The sequence below is a fragment of the Psammomys obesus genome, unplaced genomic scaffold (genome assembly GCF_907164565.1).
Source record: "Psammomys obesus unplaced genomic scaffold, mPsaObe1.curated_primary_1811, whole genome shotgun sequence".
In the NCBI taxonomy this organism is placed as follows: domain Eukaryota; kingdom Metazoa; phylum Chordata; class Mammalia; order Rodentia; family Muridae; genus Psammomys; species Psammomys obesus.
Window position 1 is genome coordinate 712,430 of NW_026596039.1, and position 24,933 is coordinate 737,362.

Here is a 24,933-nt window from a genome sequence, read left to right on the forward strand (position 1 = left end):
AACATCTTCAAAAGATAGACCCACACAGCCAACAGGCTCATGAAGAAAAAGTGATCACCATCAACTGCCATGAGGAAAGTAAAGCCAGTGTGAAATTTCACATGACAGCCACCTGATGAGAGATGAGTGTTGGTGAAGAACACAAACTTTTACAAATTCTAGGGAATGAAAAAAATGGTACAGCTATTTTGGAAAAGAGTTTGTAGTTTCTCAAAAGGTTAAACACAAAAGCTACCATGTGACTCAGGAATTTTACTCTTATATACCATGAATAAAATGCAAACATGTACCTACAGAACCCCAAGAACAACTGCTCATAGCAAAATTCATAATAACCAAGTAGAAAAATGTAAATGTGTACCAGCTGATGAATGAATAAATATGGTTTTATTATTACTATTACTATCAATACTATTCAACAATGAAGAGTAATGAACCATTAATGAATATGACAACACAGAGAAGCCTCGACATCAGGCTAACTGAAAAAAGTTCAGTCACAAAAGAGCTCACATTGTACATTCCACTTAGAAGAGAATTCACATATAGGCTAATTTACATATAGAAGGAATAAAGTAATGGTTACCTAGGATTGGAAAGGGATTTTTAGAGTGGGAAGACTTAAGAGCAATTGCTATTATGGGTTTCTTATCTTTTATTGTTAACATTTTTAATTAGTAACAATCATGTCAGAGTTGGTTGTCACGGAAGCACTAGTGTGAGGTCAGGAAGCCTCATATTGTGCTCTGTGCTTTCTAGAAAACAATATGTCAGCATGGCTAAAGGTAACCCCAAGAAACCAAAGGGCTTATGACTGCTTATGCCCTCTTTATATAGACAGGCAAAGACCACAAGAAGAAAAGCCAGAGAGCTTTCTCAATATTGAAGGATTTACTAAGTGCTCTGAGAAATGGAGACAGCTTCTGGGAAGGGAAATTTAAAACTAATGAAGTGGCAAAGTTGGACAAAACATACTACATTTGGGAAATGAAGGACTGTGGACTAGCCTGCAGGACGCCTGAAGGAAAAGGACACTACTACTGCCCAAAGACTATTATCTGAATTCTTCTTGTTTTGTTCAGAACTCTGACCCAAGATCAAAGCCACAAATCCTGGGGCTCTATTTGTAGATATGGGTAAACAAACCCAAAAGTTGAGTGAGATGCTGAACAGCTTCAGTAGCAGAGAAAAGCAGCCATGCATCAGGAAGGTATTGAAGCAGAAGGAAAAATATAAGAAGGATGTCATAAGTAATAATTGAAAGGAAAGTCTGATGGTAAAAAGGGTCCATTGAATTTCACAAAAAGGAGGAAAAAGAAGATGAGAAACAGCAACAGCAGCAAAAGGAAAAACTATTTTATTTGGCTTAAAATTTTTTTGAGAGTTTTATGTAACCCAGCTGGCCTCAAACTCCTGATCCTCTTGCATCAGCCTCCATAATACTGGGATTATAGACATGTACCACTATGCTCAGCTAAAAAAGAATGTTTATCTGTCTCCTTGCAAATACCATAGAGAGAGGAGGAGCATGATCAACACATATTATCTGAGCTGTGTCTATTGTCCTCATTGGGTTTTATTTAGGATCTGACCACAATCACACTGCAGCTACTCAAAGCCTTGGGTTTACATCAAGTGGACATGTGTGTCTGGAGCTTCTGAAACTGTATTAAAGTTGTACAGTTGTACAGTTTGAAAATGTTTTCAAACATTTTAAAATGGAAAGGTGCTCTTGTGTTCTCCTCATTTTGTATTTGCTTTTGGTATGACAAGGCAACTGAACATATTTCTGGCACTTTGTTTTCAGTTTGTGAAGTGATATTAGCATGGTTATTGGCTGTAAACCCCAAGCTGAAAACTAGACATTATCTGTAATTTGTAAAGTAAACAAAGCAACAAAAACAAACTCTTGATGCTTCTTGCTTGGCGTGAGGAAAATGCCTTTTGGAAGGGCTATAGTTCAAGGCATGTACTGTAAGGCTGGATCTGCGGACAGTATGATGGCGTCCAATAACTTCAGGATGTCTTGTGGTTTTCTTTGTGACATAGCATTTTGCTGATATTCTTTAGCTCTGAAAAAGAGAAGTTAGCATGAGAAGTTTTTTTTTTCTTAAGTTATGTACAGTGGATATACACTAATTTTTAGACGAACTGCAGAGTTCTTCATTGTGAGTCAAGAAACACTGAATTAACAAAAGCTCAAGAGCCCTTCAAACCTGAGCACAATTTTCAGTGTTCTGCTGTTTTTGTATGTTTGACAGAATGTTCAGCATTCTTAGTCATCAGGGAAATGCAAATCAAAACAACTCTGAGATTCCATCTTACACTCATCAGAATGGCTAAGATAAAAAACTCTAGAATAACACATGCTGGAGAGGATGTAAAGAATGGGGAACCCTCCTGCCTTGCTGGTGGGAATGTAAACTTTATACAGTCACTTTGGAAATCAATTTGGCACTTTCTCAGAAAACTAGGAATAGTGCTACCTCAAGACCAAGCTTTCAGGCATATACCCGAAAGATGTTCAACCATACAGCAAGGACATTTGCTCAACTATGTTCATAGCAGCTTTATTTGTAATTGCCAGAATCTGGAAACAAACCAGATGTCCCTCAACTGAAGAAAGGATACAGAAATTGTGATACAATTATACAGTGGAATACTACTCAGCTATTAAAAACAAGGAAATCATGAAATTTTCAGGCAAACAGAAATAGAAAAGATCATCCTAAGTGAAGTACAGCAGAAGCAGAGAGACATACATGGTATATACTCACTTATAAGTGGATATTAGCCATATAATATAGGATAAACATACTTAAATCTACAGGCCTAAGGAAGCTAAACAACAAGGAGGACCCCAGGAAGGCTACTTAATTCTCATTCACAAGGATAGACAACAGATGCTGCAGAAAGAAGGAAACAGGATGGGGGCCTACCATAGATACCCTCTGAGAGACTCCAACCAACAGGGAATCGAAGCAGATGCAGAGACTCACAGCTAAACTTTGGGTAGAATGCAGGAAATATTATGGAAGAAGGGGGATATACAAGGACCCAGAGAGGACAGGAAGCCAACAGAGCCAAAAAAGCTGGGCACAGGGGCTTCTGCAGAGACTGATGCATCAGCCAAAGACCTTGCATAGAGAGGTCCTAGACCCCTTGCTCAGATGTAGCCCATAGATGGCTCTTTCTCCATAGGGGTTCTCTAGTAAGGGGAAAAGAGACAGTCTCTGACATGAACTCAGTTGCCTGCTCCTTGATCACTTCTCCCAGAGGATCCAGGCAGTCCTGATGGGACCTGAAAGGCTAAAGTCAGGCAGTAGGGGAAGAGTACCTCCCCTATCAGTGGACTAGGGGAGGAAGAGAGAGGGAGGGTAGGACTGGGAAGAGATGAGGGAGGGGGCTAGAACTGGGATACAAAGTGAATAAACTGTAATGTTTTTGAAGGCAATTTTTTTAATACATTAAAAAAGTCACATTAGCTAGGGGCTGGAGAGATGGCTTAGTGGTTTAGAGCACATACTGTTTTTGCAGAGGAACAGAGTTCAATTCTCAGTACCTACATCAGACAGATCACAACTGCCTGTAACTCCAGCCCCAGGTGATCGGATACCCCTCTGACAAATAATAATTAAAAATTTTTAAATGAAATATTTTTTAAAAGATTAAAAAAATCACAGACTAAACTTTAGCACTGTAACATTTTATATGTACAGATCAATAGTTAAGCATATTCACACTTTGTGAAAACAGACTTCTAGGACATTTTAATCCAGAAAAACTAAAATTCTGTACCATTAAATGACAATGCCTCATTTCCTCTTACCTCCTAGCAAGCACTATTTTTCTGTTTCCAAAGTCTCACCACTTTCTGGATCTAACATAAGCAGCATCATATAATACTTGTCTTTTTGTGACTGATTTATTTCATTTTAGCACCATGTCGAAACAGGTTAACAGGAATCCTTTTGGAAGCCTAAAAACCCTTCTGCTTCAAGTGTGTATATACTTTTAATCCATCTCTCCATCAACAGACAGAGTATTCTGAGCTACTACACATAAAGTGTGCAAGCCTCTACTTCAGATCTTACTTTTAATTCTTTTGCATATAAACTCATAAGTAGGACTGCTAGATCATGGTGTTTTCTTAGTAATGGTGTGGAAAAATCACTAAATTGTAGTAAAAATCATTAAATTGTGTTTGGGGGGGCCTGTGTAGATGTAAATTAGATCTAAACAGCGCTATTAAAATTTAATTCTTTAAGACGAAAGAAAATATATACTTACTTCAAGGACTCTCACTAAACTGGGTAATTAATTAATGTAGTTAAATAAGTGGTCAGTCTTATCATTCATGTAACTTTGACTCTTTTTCAATAGCCTGGCTAGGAGTATAGGCCTTTATTTTGTTTTATGACATAGTCTAAATGCTGGGTTTTGTTTTTTTAAATTTTCTTTAATTTGCTTTTATTTTATCTGCACTGGTGTTTTGACTGCATGTGTGTCTGTGTAAAGGTGCTGGATTCCTTGGAACTAGAGTTATAGACAGTTATGAGCTGCCATGAGGACGCTGGGAATTAAACCAGGGTCCTCTGGAAGAGCAGTGCTCTTAACCACCAAACCATCTCTCCAGCCCCCAAGTGCTGTTTTCAGTCATTTCAATTTTTTTTAAAGATTTGTATATTATGTATACATGTCTGCATGTATCCTGCATACCAGAAGAGGGCACCAGATCTCATTATAGATGGTTTTGAGCCACCATGTGGTTGCTGGGAATTGAACTCAGGACCTCTGGAAGAGCAGCCAGTGCTCCTAACCTCTGAGCCATCTCTTAATCCCTGCCATTTCAAATTTGGCATCAAGAAATAATGTGAAGCCAGGCACGGTGGTGCATGCCTATAATCCCAGCACTCGAGGAGTCAGAGGCAGGCAGAGCTCTATGAGCTACAGGCCAGCCTGGTCTACAAAGTGAGTCCAGGACAGCCAAGACTACACAGAGAAACCCTGTCTCAAAACAAAACAAAACAGTACAATTTTAAAAGGATGTAAGATAATGTCAAAGGTTTCTCATGAGTTTCTCTAATTAGACAAAGAAAAAAGAAAGCTTAAAAGACATTTTTTTAAAATCCAGCAAAAACTAGAGAAATCTTTTATAATCACTTAAAAAAAAAAAAAAACCAAAACAAAAAAACAAAAAACAGGTTCCACATGGTTCAATCCAAAGAAGAGACAAGTTTAGCAGTAAACTTTCAATGTTGGTTCCAAGACAGATATCTAGTTATAACTGTCCAAGACAGTTCTTACGTGGAATTGCTTTCCTTTCAGATAATTTATCTTGCACATTTTAACAGCCTTTCCCAAATAATTTTCTGTGGTTGATTTTAAATGAAGGTGGAAATACTACCGGTCATGGCACTGATTTCATACTCTTATTGGTGACTTTTTTTTGAAGTCCGTCTATGTGCAGAAGCAAAATTACGAATGGCATTTCGAAGAGTTGTGTTCCCCTCGGAGATATCAGAAGAATTGATGACTGAATGCAATGCCCGATTATATGCTGCAAATGAAGGTTTGAATAATGAGTAAAGTTAGATTTTATCCACGATAGCTACTTCTTTTTCCTATTAGTACTGCTTCTTTACCCAAAATGCCATAGGCATTAATTCTAGCCACGAATAACCTATTGAGTACTTACAATAGAGCAAATACTCCATAAGGAAAGAAAAGAGAATATAGAAATTGGTAACAAAAATAATGCAGCGAAGGGCTTCCACACCATAGGCATATACAAAATGTCATAATATGAAGGTAGGTATGAATGAACTAGGGAACACTGAATAGATATGAGAAGCTGTGCCATTTAAAGTGGGCTTTTGGGGAAAAGGAGGAAAGAAAAAAAGGCACTACAGGTAGAGAACTAAGTGTATGAGATGCAAAAAGTGTAAGAGGAAGTTTGATAAAGCTGGAGAGCAGCCTGAGACCAGAGAAAAGTATATAAAATAATTTCATGAATTTCACGTTATCATGAGAAGTTTTAAAGTAACTCATAGGATTGATAAATTTATCTCCATCTCACACAGATGAAACACACCAAAAATATAAATAATGGCATCATTTTCAGTGTTTATGTGAGGCTGAAAAAGTTCCTATGTTCAATAAATCAGTACTCAGGGCTGGACAGAAAACATTAGTGACTACAGAAAGGATTCTACTCTCTGTCTTAGGCTCTTGATACAGAGTTTCATCTTCCTTGGTGTCCCCAGCAGAACTGACAGTCTAATATGGCTATACACTAATAAGTCTGTATTTTACACCATTATAGTATGTGGATAACAGACTCCTAATTTAGTCAAAAAGGACAAACTATTCTTTCTTTCCTTCCCTCCTTATTTTTTTGTTTGTCTGGTTTTTGAGACAGGATTTCTCTGTGTATCCCTAGCTAGCCTGGAACTCACCCTGTAGACCAGGCTGGCCTCTAAATCACTGAGATCTGCCAGCCTCTGTCTTCCAAGTGCTGATATTAAATGTGTGCACAACCACTGCCTAGTAAAGAAAAACTCTTTTTTTAATTTTTTATATTAATTATAGTTTATAGAAAAACTCTTAATAGTGTTCAATTAAGGGAGGATCTTCTTCTGTATAGTGTGATGAGCTGAAAATGCTTCTCCACCATAAACAGGACCAATCAGAAACCGTAATTGTTCTTGTCTTACAAAAATTGTTTTATAAAGGTACAAATATAATTCTCATATATATAATAAGTTCTCAATAAATTCTAAATTACCACAATCACTACATATATTTATATAAACATATAGAAATATTTATGTTAACTGCTTCAGAACTCAACTTTTCCTTAAGAAACTTACCTCTATAGTTTTTATAGAAAATGCAGTTGTTTGCACAGGTATCAGGATGAGCATCCCAAAAATCAGGACCACAACAGCATAATGGAGGTAAAGTGATGTTATAAAGCTTCATTTTCTCCTGGACCTGAGCTCGTAAAGCTTCTACATATCTATAAAAACACAGTGTAGCCAGGTAAATCAACTACTAGGAGGAGAATAAGCATAAATTCTGATGTTATAGCCAGCTTTCTCTGCTCTGTACCTCTAGTTTTCCTAGGCAGTGGGAAATGGCTCTAGGAAAAAAGACGTCCTAGCTAATCAAAACAGTACTGGAGTATGCACACTAAATAAGGAAAAGTATGAGAAGACATACAATGTCTCTGTCTCACTCTTTCATTTTTGTGAGCCGGGGTTTCTCTGTGTAGGCCTGGCTGTCCTGGAACTCACTATGTAGACTAGGCTGGCCTCAAACTCAAAGATCCACTTAACACTGCCTCCTGAGTGCTAAAATTAAAGACTTGGGCCACCACCACCAGGCTAAACCAAGTCTGTTAAGGAATATGAGAAAGCCTTTCAACTAGGTCCCTTCTGAGCCAGAAATTCAGGCACAATGTTTAAAATCACCTTTCATATTCCTTTTCTCTCTTGTGTTGTTTTTCTCTGGCTCCTTTTATTTCTTCAAGGTGTAGCTGGGCTAAAACACCACTTATCTTCTCTTCTGAATAAGGTTCTTCATGACAGTTCATTCTTAGGAGCCTCTGCTCTTCAGCATAGCGCTGTTGTTCTTTTCTTTTCTTAAGTCTGTATGAAACAAAACATACTTACGAATTTTCTAAAACTGTTCTTCAAAATTAGCTTCCTGATTCAAATAACTCAAGAAATTCCCTCAAAATGGGGATCACAAAATCAATTTAGTAATCCAAGAGCATCTTCAAAAAGTGCTTGTACTAGTTGACCTGAGTTTATCTTCTTTTCTTTTCCCTCTTATATATTACATTCCAATTGCAGTCTCCCTCCACACTCCACCCCACTGATCCTCTCCCCCACCTCCCCTCAGGAAAGAACAGGCCTCCCAGGGACATCAAACAAGCACAGCATAACAAGCTACAAAAAGACCAGGCATATGACATGACATCAAGACTGAATGAGGCAACCCAGTAGGGGGGGTGGGGAGAAGGGTCCATAAGTAGGCAAGAGTCAGGGACAGCATGCACTCCCACTGGTAGGATTCCCACAAGAACACCATGCTAATCAGCCATAACATATATGTATGTATTACCAGGTCAGATCCGTACAGATTCCTGATCTCTCAAAGATCCCTGAATCTCAGAAAGTTGATTCCGTAGTGTGTCACTGACCCCTCAGATTCCTTCCTCCCCATCCTCAGCACAACTCCTTGAGCTCCACCTAATGTTTAGCTGTGGGACTCTGCATCTGCTACCATCAATTGCTGGATAAAGTCTCTCAGGTCTCTTTGATGAGGGTTCTGCAAGGTCCTGGTTCCAGCACACTCTAGGACCAACTATAGGTTAAAGATTTTGTGGCTGGGTTGGTGGCTTAAGCCCTCCACTTGAGGCCTTGCCTGGTTACAGAACATGTCCAAATCAGGCTCTGTGTCCCCCAACTAGGAGGTTTTTTTTTTGTTTTTGCTAATGTTACTCTCATAGATTTCATGGATTTCCATTGCACTAGGGTTTCCACCTGTTCCTGAAATGCCTCCCAATTTTAGCTGTTTCTCCCCGTATTTTCTCCCTCCCTCCCTCTGCACCTTGTCAGTATGTAGAAGGATACAGACAGATCCATACTTATCATCCTATACAAAACTGAATTCCAAGTAGATCAAAGACCTCAACATACAACCTGAACTTCCAATAGAACACCAATAGCATAGGCACCATGATCAACAATTAATAAATGGGACTTCATGAAACTGAAAAGCTTCTGCAAGGCAAAACACCATCAATAGGACAAAATGGCAACCCAAAGAATGGTAAAAAAAAAAAGGCTGGAGAGATGGCTCAGCATTTAAAGGCTAGGCTCACAACCATAAATATAAGAATAGTAAAAGATCTTCACCAATTCTACATCTGACAGAAGGTTAATATCCAATATATATATAAAGAACTCAAGAAACTAGACAGCAACAAAATGAATAGTCCAATTTTAAAAATGGGTGTAGATCTAAACACAGAATTCTCAAAAGAGGAATTTCAAATGGCTGAGAAGCACTTATAGAAACTTTCAACATCCTTAGCTATCAGGGAAATGTAAATCAAAATGACTTTGAGATTTCATCGTACACCTGTCAGAATGACTAAAATCAAGAACACAACTGACAGCTCATACTGGTAAGGATGTAGGGCAAGGGAACACTCCTCCATTGCTGGTGGGAGTAAAAACTTATACAACCACTCTGAAGTCAATATGGCAGTTTCTCAGAAAATTGTGAATTGATCTACCTCAAGACCCCATATACTTCTCCTGGGAATATACTCAAAGGATGCTTCAGCCTACCACAAGGACACTTGCTCAACTATGTTCATAGCAGCTTTATTCATAATAGCCAGAAACCAGAAACAACCTAAATGTCCCTCGACTGAAGAATGGGTAAAGAAAATGTGGTACATTTACATAATGGATTATTAATTAGCTATTAAAAACAAGGAAATCATAAAATTCGCAGCAAATGGATGGAACTAGAAAAGATCATGCTGAGTGAGGTAACCCAAACCTAGGAAGACAAGCATAGCATGTGCTCACTCATAAGTGGTTATTAGCTGTAAAGTAAAAGACAATCATGCTACAGTCCACAGACCCAGAGAAACTAAGTAAAGAAGGGATTGGGATGGGAAGGAGAATCTCCCAGGGAAGGGGAAACAGAACAGATTTCACAGGTGAACTGGGGACCAGTGGGATTGGGAACCCGAGCTTACCTTCTAATCACCTATTTAAATGGACTCTCAAAAAGAAATGAGAAATAGTAAGACATTTTCTGTAAGAACCCCAGCAAAAGAACAGGCTCAGGCTAAAAGTTCTGGTAGGCAGGACATTTGCCACTGCCAAAATAGTGTAACAGGGACCAGATTTGTCCTTACACTAAAGAAAGTTAAAAAGCAAATAAGACTGGGCAGCAGTGGCATGTGCCTTTACTCTCAGTACTTGGGAGGCAGAGGCAAGTGGATCTCTGTGAGTTTAAGGTCAGGCTGGTCTACTGAGCAAGTTCCAGGGCAGCCAAGGCTAGACAAAGAAGCCCTGTCTCAAGAAAACCAATCAATCAACCAATCAATAAATGAATAAATAAAATAGAACAAATAAGATAAAATACCAAAAATAACAGCTTTTAAGACACATCAATCAGCAAAAGTCAATAGTTCCTAAAAGATGAGAAACAGAAAAGCAACCCCTATTAATGTCAACCATTAGTATCTTCAGTTTCTAGACAACAGCACGGGGGGAAGAATTCAAATGGAACCTGGTGGAGTCCTGAGTAAAACACATTTGGAACAGCAATACACTTACCTACCAAAAAATAAAAAATTAAATCACAGTGTTAGATACTTACTTAGGATTTGTATTGTTGTCATAAACTCCATAACTAAAAGCAACCTGAGGAGGAAAGGGTTTATTTTTCATTTTACAACTCGAAAGTCACAGTCCATCAATGAGGGAAGTAAGGGCAGGAACTCAAGGCAGTAAGCTGGAGGCAGAAATCAAAGCAGAAGCCATGGGGAAAGGGATACTGGCTTTCTATTTCTGGCCAGTCTTACAGAGGCATTTTCTTAATTAAGAGTCCGTTTCCTGAGATATGTCTAGGTTTGTATCATGTTGGAAAAACAAACAAACAAACAAACAAACAAACAAAAACAACCTGTAGAGATATCCAATCAAAGATTACTAATTGTGGTGGTTTGAATGAGAATGGCTCCCTTAGGCTAATGGATTTGAATGCTTGGTCACCAGAGAGTAGCACTATTTCAAAGAATTATGTGTGGTCTTGTTGGAGAGAGTGTGCCACTGGAGGTGTGTTTTAAGGTTTCAAAAGCCCTAGATGGGCATGGTGGTGCACACCTTTATTCCATCCCTTGAAAGGCAAGTGGATCTCTGAGTTTGAGGACAGCCTGGACTAAAGAGACGGTTCCAGGACAGCCACGGCTACGCAGAGAAACCCTGTCAAAAATAAATAGATAGATAGATAGATAGATAGATAGATAGATAGATAGATAGATAAATAGATAAATAAAATAAAATAAAATAAAATAAAATAAAATAAAATAAAATAAAATAAAATTAAATAAAAGCCCATGTCAAGCCCAGACAGACTCTCTGCCTGTGGACCAGGATGTAGAACTCTCAGCTACTGCTCCAGTGCTTGCCTACATACTGCCATGCTCCCCACCAAGATGATAATGAACTAAACCTCTGAAGTAAGCAAGTCCCAATGAAATGCTTTCTTTTATAAGATAGCAAGTATGCAAAAGAGGCAGAAAACAACTCATAATGAACAGAATCATCAATCAAGATTAAGTACAACTAGAATGTTGTATTCAAATGAAATAGAAGGACATTTATATAGCTATTACCGCCATATGCTATATGTTCAAAAATAAAGATACATTGGGTATGATAGCACATACACATCTCAGCATTGAAGAGGCGGAAGCAGGAGGATCATCCAAAGTTTGAGGCCAGCCTGCTCTATAAAGTGAGTTCCAGCTTGACGAACATTACATAGTGCAAGCCCATGCTGAACTAGAAGTAGTAACATGAAAAAGACTAAGATCTTCCGGGGGGAAGAGCTGTAATTTCTGAGACAAAAAGACACTAAGTATGATTTTGTCAGAAATGTAAATCTGAAAACACAGGAAAGACAGAAACGTGAAAGTGAATCACAGCAAAGGGGATGCAAATAAAACAGCACAAAATTAGATTAAAAATCAGGTAAAGAAATTCAGTAGCCATTTCTCCAAAGATGACATACAAATGGGCCAATATGCATGTAAAACAGTATCAGCGCTCACTATATCAAAGAAATGCAAGCCAAAGTTACCAAAAAAAACCAACAAAAACAAACAAACAAACCAAAAACAAAAAAACCTAGCTAGGCACGGTGGCACACACCTTTAATCCTAGCACTTGGGAGTCAGAGGCAGGAGGATCTCTGTGAGTTAGAGACTAGCCTGATCTACATTGTGAGTTCCAGGATAGCCAGGGCTACACAGAGAAACCCTGTCTCAAAAAATAAACAAATAAATAACAAAAAAGACCATGGACTATCCGTCAGAATATCTACCATTTAAAAAGAAAAGGCTGAGGACATACCTCAGTTGGTAGAGTGTTTGCTTGGCATGCAGGAAGCCTTTGGTTCAAACCTGCGTCACATAAAACTGAATGTGGTACATTCCTGTAATCCTAATGTCTAAGGGACAGAGGCAGGGGGACTAACAGTTCAAGGCTAGCTTGAACTATATGACTGTCTCAGAGACAGACAGACACACTGACAGAAAGTACTAGGCATATGGTCTATCTGTAATCCCAGCTTATGAGAAGGCAAAGAAAGTGGATCACAAGTTAAAGTCCAGCCTGGGCAAATAGCAAAACTGCCTGAAAACAAAACAAAAGAAACAAAAAAAGAATGTGAGAAATTAAAATTCAGGTTTTCTTTCAGAGGACCCATGACCCATTCCTACCACCCATATGATGGTGGGTATTCTCAGGGAATCTGATAGTCTCTTCTGGCCTCCTTGGGCACAGTATGTACATGGTGCATATACATATATGCAGACAAAACACCCATATACATTAAATGAATAAGTTAAAAATTAAATAACTTTTAAAAGATACACTGTACTTGAGTAATTAAAAGGAAGCATATATATGGAAATATATCAGGTATAGATCATGTATATGTGCATATGATATCAGCCAGTATATACTTCAGAGTAAAGAAATGATAACAGATTAAAAAAAAGAGAGAGAGATCTATCCCACACTTTTTTTTTTTAACACAATGTTTCATTACATAGGTCTGACTGGCCTGAAACTTAAAATATGAACCAGGCTGGCCTTGGACTTACACCATTTCAACTGCCTTTGCCTCACAAGTAAAACTGCTAGTATTAAATATCATACCTGGCATTTAAAATCCAAACATTTAAAATCTAAAAGTAGATAGTGAAGTATATATTGGGTTTAGGATATAGCTCATGGTAGAGGCCTGCTTATCATACATGAGACCTTGGGATAAATCCACAGCACCACTTATAAAAGATGTATCTTGGGATCTGGAAAGATGGCACAGGAGTTTATAGGTTGCTCTTCCTGAATTTAATTCCCAGCACCCACACAATGGTTCCCAAACACCTGTGACTCCAGTTCCAGGGGATCTAATTTTGTCTTCTGGCCTTGTTAGGCACTAAACAGTCTGTCTCTGGGGTACAACCTATTTGGTTATAATATGCTGCCCTCTTAACATGTTCTTTGATTCTTTCAGAATGCTGATAGAAGTATGAGCAGTCAACAGTGTGCTCATAAAGTCTCAGGTGGAAATAATGATTCTACTGGAAACTGAACTAGAGACAATTCATATTACATTTTTGCAAATAATTTGTCTCTATTTTGTTCATCTCCTGAGACTGTGAAAGGCTAAATTAAAAAAAAAAAAAATCTCTTCTGGATTAGATCTACTTCTTGCCTGTGGCTTTTCTCTGTTTGCAAGATATTGGTACAACAACTCTGGAAAACAGTTTGACACCTTCTTTTAAGACTGAAATATACACCTATCTCTTTTGACAAGTACAATGATAATATAAGCCTATACTAACGGTTGCTTACAAATTTCATTGGAGCTTTAAGACCAAATGCCTGTCTGCAAAGCTTCAACGAATGAGATGACTATCTGATCAGGTGCTAAAGCTCCTTTTAAGTTAAAGCCAAAGCTTATTTCCCAATCTGAAAGTCCTTAAGGACTATAATGCTAGGTCTACTGTGCTTGTGTCCTAAATGGAACAGAGCCTAAACGACAAAATACCCATTTAAAATATTGTTTATGGAAAGAAATTATGTGACAGGTCCCATGTGTTCCAGGTTGGTCTGGAATTTTCCATGTAGTCAAGTGTTTTAGTTTCCTTCTGTTCCTGTGATAAAACATTCTGGTTCCTTCTTTTTTAATTTTTTATTTTATTTTTTCTGGTCCCTTCTTAAGTGAAGAAAAACTTTGTCTTACACTTTCTGGTCACAGTCCATCATAAAGGATGTCAAGGGCAGGAAGTCAACCAGGAACCTAATTATCATAAACTATGGAGGAATGCAGCTTGCTGGCTTGCTCTTAAGCTTAGTCCCTCATGCTTAGCTAGTTCTTTTATACAGCTCAGGACTACATGTCTGAGGAACAGTCCCACTCACAATGCACTGTGTCTGCCTACATCAATTAATATTCACGACAATTTTTCACAGATACACCCATGGACCAACCTCATCCATGCAAATCTTGAGGTTTCTGCTTTCAAGGAACTGTGTCAAGATGACATTAAGGCTAAGGTAGACACCAAGGATGACTTCTGGTCCTCCTGTCTCTTCCTGAGTGCTGGGATGACAGGTGTGCACTATCACATAGTTTCTGTGGTGCTGCAGATCAGGCCCACAGATGTGTGTGTGTGCTGGACAAGCAGTCTACCAAGTAAGCTACAGCCTTAGCCTATTCATTGAGTAGTTTAAATCTACTACTAAGAAGTACTTCTTAGGGAAAACAAACAAGAGTCTCTTCTTAAACAAAAATGAGTAATTTTTGTTGACAATGAACTTGGATCCCCAAGACCTCTCATGAAGATAAATGAAGAGATCAATGTTGTTTCCACACCTCCTATGGCTAGATAGCTGTACTGGATCTGAGCAGTGTAAACTGTATGTGTTCTGGAAAGGATTCATTGCCAGCAAGAACCATTCTTCAAGAGGCTAAATAAAGTGTATTGTTAACAGGAGCATAGGTGATGTTGATGCCAAGCTTTATTGTTGGCATTTAGAGATTCAATACTTAAGAGGAGGAAGTAGCTACAGCATGAAGAAGAAAAAACATATAAACTAGGATTTGAAATGAAGCCTGAAAATCCAACTAATTCTGACAGACTTGTTGCAAATGATCAGGAGTTAAAATCAAGGGGTGAACAAAGAAAGAACATGATTTCTGGATAAGAAATCTATTCCTGCTAAGCTGCTGTGAACATAGTGAGATGAGAGACTTAGAACATTATAAAAACGTAGTCATAAAGCAGCAGCAGGGTCAGGATCTCATTATATGGACTAGGGCTCTAACTCATGATTCCCTCTCTCTTCTTCCTCTACTTACAATTCCCCAACACCCTTCTTTCTTGGTACCAGACATCAAGCCTAGGGCTACACAATAGTTAGACAATCATTCTTTAACTCAGCAAAGCAACAGCCCCATCCCTTAACTACAAATTTGAAAGAATTACTAAGGGCAAATGCTATCAAGTAGGACTATGTACTAAAGAGATATCTTTCATTAAAAGAAGAGTAAGTTAATGGTACTGTTATCTTATTGTAAGAAACTATTATTCAAGTACAATAATTTGGGTTATCTGTAGAAGATCAAGGCTAGTCTGGGCTACACAGCAAGATTCAGCCCAGCTTGGACTACAAAGTGAATGAGAGACCCTGTCTCAAAAATAAAAAAGAAAAATTGCCATAGCCATTCCAATATTCACTAACCATCACTCTGATAAGTCTGTAGCCATTAACATAAGGACAAGAGATTCCACTATCAAAAGATTACAATTTATTAACAATTCAGATGATCCTCAACCTTTCTACTAATAAAGAATTTAATTGAGGTACAGTCTCATTATGTAGCCCTACCTGGCCTCCAATGCCTCCAATCACAAAGATCTTCCTACCTCTTCCTACCTAGTGTGGGATTAAAGGCATGCACCAGCACCTCCCAGCCCTAAAAAAGTATTTTTAATGAAAGTGTATATATTTGAGGGCAGGGAGGGAGCCAGAGATGAGATGAGATGAGATGACCCCTGCCTGAGGCCACTAGGCCCAGGCAAAGAATAAGCCAGAGACAAGACAATTCTCACTTGGGGCAGTGTGGTCTTGGTGGGGAGCAAGCCTGAGATGATTCCTGCCAGGTGCCATGCTGTCAGGCTGGAGAGCAAGCTCCAGACGAGACAACCCCTGCCTAGGGCCAGTCTGGCCCCCACACATGCCCAGGTAGGCAGATGACCCTTGCCTAGTGCCACACTACACAGGTAGGGTACAGCACTCAGGAGACTACTTCTGAGATGATCCCATATACCCAGAGACAACAAGTGCCACTAAGAGGAGCAAGTAAGAGGTAGAGAAATGTAAGAGAAAGAGAAGCAGAAAGATGTATGCTCAATGAAGACAGGCAGAACTAGAGGGTAGTGAGGAATAGATGGATGTGAGTAGCCGGTGATATCACCTAAGGCCACAGTGAGGTCCTGGCCTGTGGTCATGTCTGGGTCTCTGGCCCTGCAGCAGCTGGGGGAAGAGAAGGGGTATTGCCACCCTTGGCTGCTTCCTGGGGCCATGTTGATATCTGAGGGCTATGCAGAACTGGCCCTACTGCTCGCCTGGGCATCATGGGAGAGCTGGCTCCAGAGGTCATGAGGCCACCAGCTGCAACACTCAGAAGAGCTGGCCCTGCACTTTACCCGCACAGCACAGCAGAGCTGAGCTGGGGGAAGTGAGCATGGGAGAGCTGGCCCCCACCACTTCTCTGCCAGGCAGATGCATGGGTAAGGGAAGAAATAACCCCCCACCCTCACCCCCTGCCACCTGCAGCAGGCAAGAGAGCCCAGATCCAGGAATTTGGGTCAGGAAAGTGGGAAAGCTGGCCCTATCCCTCACCAGCTGTGACACTCCGGAGAGCAGGCTCAGAATAGAGCTAGCCCTGGTTGGTGGTGGCCCCAGCATCGTAAGAGCAGGAGAGCTGGCCCTGCTCTTCACCTGCTGTAGCACTCAGGAGAGTGGGCCCTATACCTCACCTGGAACACACAGCAGAACTGACCCTAGTGGTAGGGGCACAGGTGAACTGCCCTGAGCTCGCACCAAAATTTGTCTGCTGTACAGTGGCACCTCCACCCACCCCCATCCCTCGTCACCTATGGCAAGCAGGAGAATTAGACCTGGAGTCATGAAAGTGGGATAGCTGTCCCTGCCCCTCACCAGCTGTGATACTCAGGAAAGCAGGCAGTAGGGTAGAGCTGGCCCTGGCTGGTGTTAGGGAGGTGGGTGAGCCAACCTTGGGGGGCATGAGAAGGGAAGAGTTGGCCCAGCCCATTGCCTGCTGCAGTACTTGGAAGAATGAGCCCTGATGGTATGGATTCGAGTGAGCCCACCCAGGTGCATGAGAGCAGCAGAGCTGGTTCTGTCTCTTAGTGACTACAGGACTGGATGAGATTTGGAGCAGTGATAGAGAGCTTGCCCTGGAGGTGTGTGTGCAGGAGAGCAGGCAGGCTGACCAGCTCAGATATCTCCCAGGCCCAGATCCCGGGCTTTGAGTTGGTCCACCCCAATATCTACTGCTAGGGCATGTGAAAGGGCCAATCCTACAGATTGAAAACTATGGGATTTCCATGACCCAGGGCAACAACAGGATGTCCAAGAGAAGTCCCCGTGAGGTTTCAGTACTGACAGTGTAGAAACCAGAAGCCTCAGACCAATGACTCACTGCAATAAACATTTGCAAGCAAAGAAGTGTGGATGAAAAGGGTACACTGTGGGACACACTGTAACACATGACAACATCTACAACGAGATTTTTTTTTTCTTTTTGGAGGAGGTTGCAATGGTGAAGGGTGGGTATGAGAGGACAGGGGGATGAGTGGGATCAAGGTGCATAACATAAAATTCACAAAGAACCAAAAGTAAGTTTGAAAAAGTGTATATATTTTTAGGAACAATACTATTACACATTTAATAAGCTATGCTATGATATAAAGATAACTTTTATATGCAGTGAGAATACAGGTCAAGTGACTGTCTTTTGTGATATTCACTTTATTGGAGTGGTTGGAAACCAAACCCATAGTATTTCCAAAGCATGCTTGAATATAACTCTAAAATATGCAAACCATATTTTAACTATACCAGAAAGCAAATGTTGTCTGGGTTAGAAGAGGATACAGAAGACTGCCAAGAGACATAACAAAAGCTCTGAGGATGACAGATGACTATTGCTGTGACCTTGACCAAAAAAACAATTTGGAGAGAAAAAGATTAGGCTTATTCTTTAACAACACAGGAAGTCAAGACAAGAACTCAAGGAGAGCTGGAACACAGAGACAGGAACTGATGCAAAGGCCACAGACGTTGCTGCTTACTGGCTTGCTCACTCTACTTTCTTACAGAACCCAGGAGTACTAGCCCAGGAATGGCATCACCCACAATAGGCAGGGCCCTCCCCAATTAATCATTTAAGGAAATGCCCTCCAGCCAGATCATAGGAAGACATTTTCTTAATTGTGGCTCCCTTTTAAAAGATGACTCTAGCTTGTGTCAAGTTGACATAAAACTAGCCAGCAACAACAGGTATGTTTACTATCATGACACTAATGGTGGTTTCATGTGTATACATGTCAAAACTTATCAACTTTTAGTGCTGGAGAGATGGCTCAGTCAGTAAAGTGTTTGCCATGTCAGCATGAGGGTCTGAGTTTGGATTCTCGAAGCCATGAAAATGGCAGATGCAAAGGCATCTGTCTGTAATCCCAATACTGGCAAAGCAGAAGCAGGTAAATCCTTGAAGGTCACTGGCCAGCCAGTCTAGCTGAAATGCTGACCTCCAAGTTCAACAAAAGACCATTTTTCAAAACAAGGTAAAAACTGATTGAGGGTGTACATCTGATATATACTCTGGGCTATAAATGCAGGGACACACATACACACAAACATGTACACAGACATACAAAAAAAAAACAAAAAACCAAACACGTAATCAACTCTTATACTGTCTGTATAAATTCCTGCACATCAATAAACTAGATCTACTTAAATCTACAGAAAATTAGCAGTGAGTACAATGAGAGAAATCATGAAAAAATTTAAAGAACTTTGGTTAGGAAACATGACTTACAAGGGGTATATAGCACAGTTGTAGAAGGCACACTTAGCAGCTGCAAGGCCTGAGTTCAATCCCCCAGACCAAAACACAAAACAAAACAAAACAAAAAAAACAAAAAACAAAAAAAGTTTCCGTCAAGGCTAGAACTCATAAATACATGCTGTCCAGCCCAACTGCTAAAAGTACTTTATAACAAGTGAGATTATCTTCTGAAAAGTAGTACAACGCAAATTCATACTTTTAGTTTTCCTATACTTTCACTATTTTATGTGCTTCAGTGTTCTGCCTGAACAGGTGTCAGACGCCTTGGAACTGGAGTGGTTGTGAGCTCCAGGGGGAATTAAAGCCTCCATTAGATTAAATTTAAGTTCTAGATGTTACTCTACAAAAAACCCTAAAAGATCAGGAACCAGAAAAACAGGCATCGATGTTGTCATTGTGGAGCCAATTCATCCATATTCTGATAGCTAGCCACTCCCAGGAGAGAGAGAGAGAGACGAAGCCACTTTAAGCAAGGATTTTCTCACAACTGCCTTCCCACATTTGCTGGTATTTCCTGAGCTACCCCTATAAATCTAAGTTGAGTATTTCTCAAGGCGCATAAAAAGAGTTTTTATGGTACGACTGAAACTGCAACACAACATAAAGGTGTAATAGGGCAGGGGTGAGAAGTCTCCTTATTGCAGTGTGGGCACAGGGAACCCCTTGTATACCAGGTAAGAGCAAGATTTAAAGGCATGTGAGGCACTGCACTGGGAATGTGAGACAGGTGATCTCGCGGCACAAGCACACACAGACGACACTGACTTTAACATATGCTGCTCTCAACATAAGCTAGAGAATAAAAAGAAAAGACTTAAAATGCAAAACTTAAAAGGTAAGCCTAACACAAGAAGACCAACAGAGTCAACTAACCTAGCCCCATGGGGCCTCACAGAGACTGAAGCACCAACCAAAGAACACGCATGGACTGGGCCTAGGCCCCCTGCACTGATGGGTAGCTTGGTCTTCATGTGGATGCCCAAGCAAATGGAGCAGAAGCTGTTTTTGACATGGACTCTATTGCCTGCTTTTAGATCACTTTTCCCCAAGCTGGGCTGCCTTGTCTGGCCTAAGTGGAAGAGGATGCACTTAGTCCTGACTCAACTTGATGTCCCAGATGGTTTGGTGATGGGGGTCTCCTTTTCCTGAGGGGAAAGAGGGTAGGAGAGTGAAACCGGGAGAGGAGGAAGAGGGCTTTGTTAAGGATATAAAGTGAATAAATAAATAAATAAATAAATTAAAAACAAAAAGGTGAACCTAAAATCACAGGTTTGAGGTAGAATCTATAAACGAAAAGAATTTTTTTTGTTTTGCTTTTGTTCTTTGTTTGTTTTGTTATGTTATGTTTTTTCCAGACAGGGTTTCTCTGTGTAGCCCTGGCTATTCTGGAACTTGCTCTATAGACCAGGCTGCTGGCCTTGACCTCAAAGAGATCTGCCTGCCTGTGCCTCCAGTGCTGGAATTAAAGGCCTGTTTTTTCACTTTTTAAAAACATTTATTTCTTTTTATTTTATTATGTGGCTTAGTTTATTTATTTTTTCCTTTTTAATTATTATTATTTATTACAATTTATTCACTTTGTATCCTGGCTGTGGCCCCCTCCCTTGTCTCCTCCCAATCCCACCCTCCCTCCCTCTTCTCCTATGCCCCTCCCCTAGTCCATTGACCCTAGGGTCTCCTGACCCTGGCCAATCAGGTCTCATCAGGACTGGCTGCATTGTCTTCCTCTGTGGCCTGGCAAGGCTGCATCCCTCCAGGGGGAGGTGATCAGAGAGCCTGCCACTGAGTTCTTATCAGAGACAGCCCCTGCTCCCCTTTCTTGGGAACCTACTTGGAGACTGAGTTTAAGGGCTACATATGAGCAGGGGTTTTAGGTCTTTTCCATGCATGGTCCTTGGTTGAGGTATCAGTCTCTACAGAACCTCCAGGGCCCAGTTTTGTTGTTTTTTTTTTTTTTTTTTTTTTTTTTTGGCTCTGTTGGTCTCCTTTTGGAGCTCCTGTCCCCTTCAGGTCTTTCTATCTCCACCTTCTTTCATAAAATTCTATGTGTACTGTCCAAAGTTTGGCTATGAGTCTCAGCCTGGTGTTCTGTCTATATAGTTTTCTGCGCAGTAATGTATGTGATGCCCACCAAGGCCAGAAGATGGCATTAGATCCCCTGGAACTGGAGTTACAGATGATTGTTAGCTACCATGTTGGTGCTGGGAATCAAACCTGGATCCTCTAAAAGCGAAGCAAATGCTCTGAACTGCTAAACCATCTCTCTATCCCTGCTCACTACTTCATTTTACTGTGCTATGGTGACCCAGGCTTTTCAGGGTGCGGACAACTGCTGCATCTGCAATGCCATGGTGGCTACCAAGCATCCCTCCCCAATTCTGCTCTGTAGTGATTCATCTTGACCAACTTGACTATACTGAGAACACTTAAGGGACCAGTAAAACATTCTTTCAGTGTGCCTACAAGTGGGTTTCCAGAGACCATTGATCAAATAACATCTCATAAGACAGCCTGCTAAGAAACATACTTTCAGCCGGGCATGGTGGCACACACCATTAATCCCAGCACTCAGGGAGGCAGAAGCAGGTAGATCTCTCTGAGTTTGGGGCTAGCCTGGTCTACAAAGTGAGTCCAGAACAGCCAAGGCTGATACACAGAGAAACCCTGACTGGAAAAACAAACAAAGAAAAAACAAAAAGAAGGAAAAGAAGCATACTTTGAGGACATTCATATCACATTTGTTAAGGTCAGTAATGAAGCAAAGTGAAATTTGTTTTTCAATGATGAAATAAAAACAGACACAACAGAAAAGATAAGCATCAAATTCAATGTACATATTAGTTTGGGTACTACAAGAAGCAGCATAACCAACTTCATAAAGACTTCCTTCTTACTAGGATGATTTTTTATTTGAGCTGACATTTTAGGTATTGCTGACAAGGCAGAAGTAATGGCATTAACTCCTTGCTTCCACTTAGAGGTCCTTCTCCACAGTTAGTTATCTCAGCTTTTGGCCTCCAGTTCTACACTTCCTCACCAACTCTGAAACGGCTTACAGATTTAGTATTCCAGTAAAGGAACTCTTTAAGACCACTTAATGTATTTAGCACATGTATTCTCTGCAATACTGTCCTAAGGGGACAAAAATTTTTAAGTATTATAATAGTTTGTGACCCTCCAAAAGGCCACACTACATAAACAATGCATTCTGTGTACTAACATTTTAGGGTGTGTAGGAAAATATCTAAAAAGAATCTTTAGGAACAAAGGAAAAAAGGCTGAGGAACTGTGGGAGCACTTTCCTGTCCTTACTGACTTGCTCTCTCCTTACTAACTCCTCCCTCTTTCTTGAAACTTTTCTTGCTCAGCCTTTGAATAAATTCTTTTTGTTAGGTTTCCTCACAAACCTCTCTAAACTCATCCTTCTTTCTGTCTGCTTTGCAAGCCAATTTCCTCAAAGCTCTAGTAGGTGTTTTTCCTTTCTCCTGATATTCTCTTAATCCAAGTGACTTAACCTAAGGCTTCCACCCACAGCCACAAAGCTTTGTTATAACTCACAAAGCTACAGCACTGTCTTAGATTATGTTCCTAGGATTCAAGTCTATTTATCTGTCAGTTTGACATCTCCACTGGATATCTCACAGCTATTTTCTTAGAAAAAGAATCCATAGTAGCTGTGGCCAGAATTCTCAGGATAAGAATAACCAGCATAGAGTAGTTCAGAAAGAAGCATAAAATGCAAAATGACAGTGTTACAAAGACTGATAACCAACTGCTCTACAGTTCCTGCTCTCTGACGTCTCCAAAGCTTCTTATGCAGACACACCCTTCACTGACACAATGGAAACTGGAGGAAGTCGGAACCATACTGTGACTACTATTACAGCATTTCCCTGGTGACGAGGGTGTTCTGACACAGTATCCAACTTTCAGTAAAAGAGAGGTAAGAATCTGAGAGACTGCAAATTGGGCTGCAAATTCAGGATACAGGGCATTTGCACAACTAAACAAGTAGAGACTGATAGTTACACTTCCGGCAAGGTGTGGTGGCTCACGCCTTTAATCCCAGCACTCAAGAGGCAGAAGCAGGCAGATCTCTAAACTCAAGGCTAGACTGGTTTACAGAGTGAGTTCCAGTACAGACAGCATTACACAGAGAAAAAAAAGGCAAACAAAAATTACACTTCTGGAGTGTACTCTAAAAACATTCTGTAGATAAAATAACATAAAAATGTAACCTCACAACTCAAAAACTTTTGTTTTTTGAGACATGGTCTTATTTGATAGCTTTGGCTGGCTTGAAACTCACTACATAGACAAGGCTGGCCTTGAACTCACAGAGATCCACTTGCCTCTGCCTCTCAAATGCTGGGGTTAAAGGTGTATACACCATGCACTACAAAAATTCTTCTTATAACTCAGTCTTCTTCAGTATAGTAAGGCCATACACACCACTAATCCTTTATAATGTAAAACTAAAATAAAGGGATAGAAATAAAAATAGGGATTTATCTTTTGACTCGCTGGATTTTCTTCCTGTGCAGTTACGAAAATTGTCAACACTAATAAATAGTATGTTCAAATAAAAGAAATTCTGCTTCTAAAATGAAAAAACAGGCTTATTCTTAAGTTCGAGAGGTGCTCTGCTAGAAAATTACATTCTCATAAAAGTGTAAGTCAGCCTCTCTGACCCACAGGACTAAATCCTAAAGCCCATTAGCACAGTCTCAATCTTTCCTCACATCACTTTCCTGTTCAACCCTTTCCATGACTCCCATTCTCTGATTCTAAAAGTATTATTCTTTAGCAATTTATTTAGCAAGGGCTGGGGATGTAGCTCAGTTACACTTGCATGGCATAAACCTCGGTCTCAATACTCAGCATGGTAGCTCACACCTGGAATCCCAACACTCAGGAGCTTATAAGTAGGAAGTCCAGATGTTCAGAGTCATCCTTGGTTACACTGTGATTTCCAGACAACTGAGCTGCATAAAACCCATATCTTTAATAATAACAACAAGAAGAATTTAACATTTCCTACTGATGTTTATGTACCTCAAGACCATATGCCCCAGTCTAAAACTTATCCTCTATCACACTTACTTCCTGGGAAATGTATTTAAGAGTACCTCATTCACCTGGTAGCACAAGCCACAGATCTAGGACTCATCCTTAAAACCCCTCTTAAAACAGCCTTCTATTCTAGATTATCTTGGCTTTGTTCACGTGTGACAGGCCATGGCAAAGACTCCGAAAAATCAGATAATATTATCAAATCTCGGATAAAGTCCCAGTTCTGCCACTTGTTAAATGCAGTATTTTTAAATTTTTATTTTATATATTTTTTCTTTTTTTGTGAGAGCATATATATTTTTTATTGTTTATTATTATTAGTTACATTTTATTAACTCTGTATCCCAGCTGTATCCCGCTCCCTTATTCCCTCCCAATCCCACTCTCCCTCCCTCAGCTTCTCCCTGCCCCTTTCCAAATCCACGGATTAGGGAGGACCTCCTCCCCTTTCGTCTGGCCCTGTTTTATCAGGTATCTTCAGGACTGGCTGCAAAGTCCTCCTCTGTGGCCTAGCAGAACTGCTCCTCCCTTGGGGGGTAGGAAGTCAAAGAGCCTACCATTGAGTTCCTATCAGAGATAGTCCCCTACTGCCGAAGGTTTGGTTATGAGTCTTAGTATCTGTTTTGAAACGCTGCTTGGTAGGGTCTTCCAGATGCCTTGTGTGGTAGACTCCTGTCATACGTCCTATGCACATCTCATTGGTCTTTCTAAGTGAGGATTGATCATCTTACCTCATGTCGGCTTTCTTGTTTATCTCCTTTAGGTGTAAAGACTTCATTATGTTTATTATTTCTTGTAGGTCTATATAAGCAAGTATATACCATGTTTGTCTTTCTCCTTCTGGGATACTTCACTCAGAATGAT

The 24,933-nt window shown here is 40.2% G+C and overlaps 1 protein-coding gene across 5 annotated transcripts in view; it reads right to left on the reverse strand.

Annotated features, from left to right (window-relative positions):
* Positions 1–368: 368 nt before the first annotated feature.
* Ccdc15 (coiled-coil domain containing 15) overlaps positions 369–24,933 on the reverse strand; it is a 75,912-nt gene continuing 51,347 nt past the window's right edge. For all 5 annotated transcript variants that reach the window (XM_055622090.1, XM_055622089.1, XM_055622092.1 and 2 more), the window contains 4 exons: positions 7,476–7,652; positions 6,873–7,021; positions 5,408–5,560; positions 369–2,072 (listed from right to left, as the gene is read on the reverse strand). In XM_055622090.1, coding sequence (XP_055478065.1) covers positions 5,433–5,560; positions 6,873–7,021; positions 7,476–7,652 — 454 coding nt within the window. In that variant the 3' untranslated portion in view covers positions 369–2,072; positions 5,408–5,432. The remainder of the gene's footprint in view (positions 2,073–5,407; positions 5,561–6,872; positions 7,022–7,475; positions 7,653–24,933) is intronic.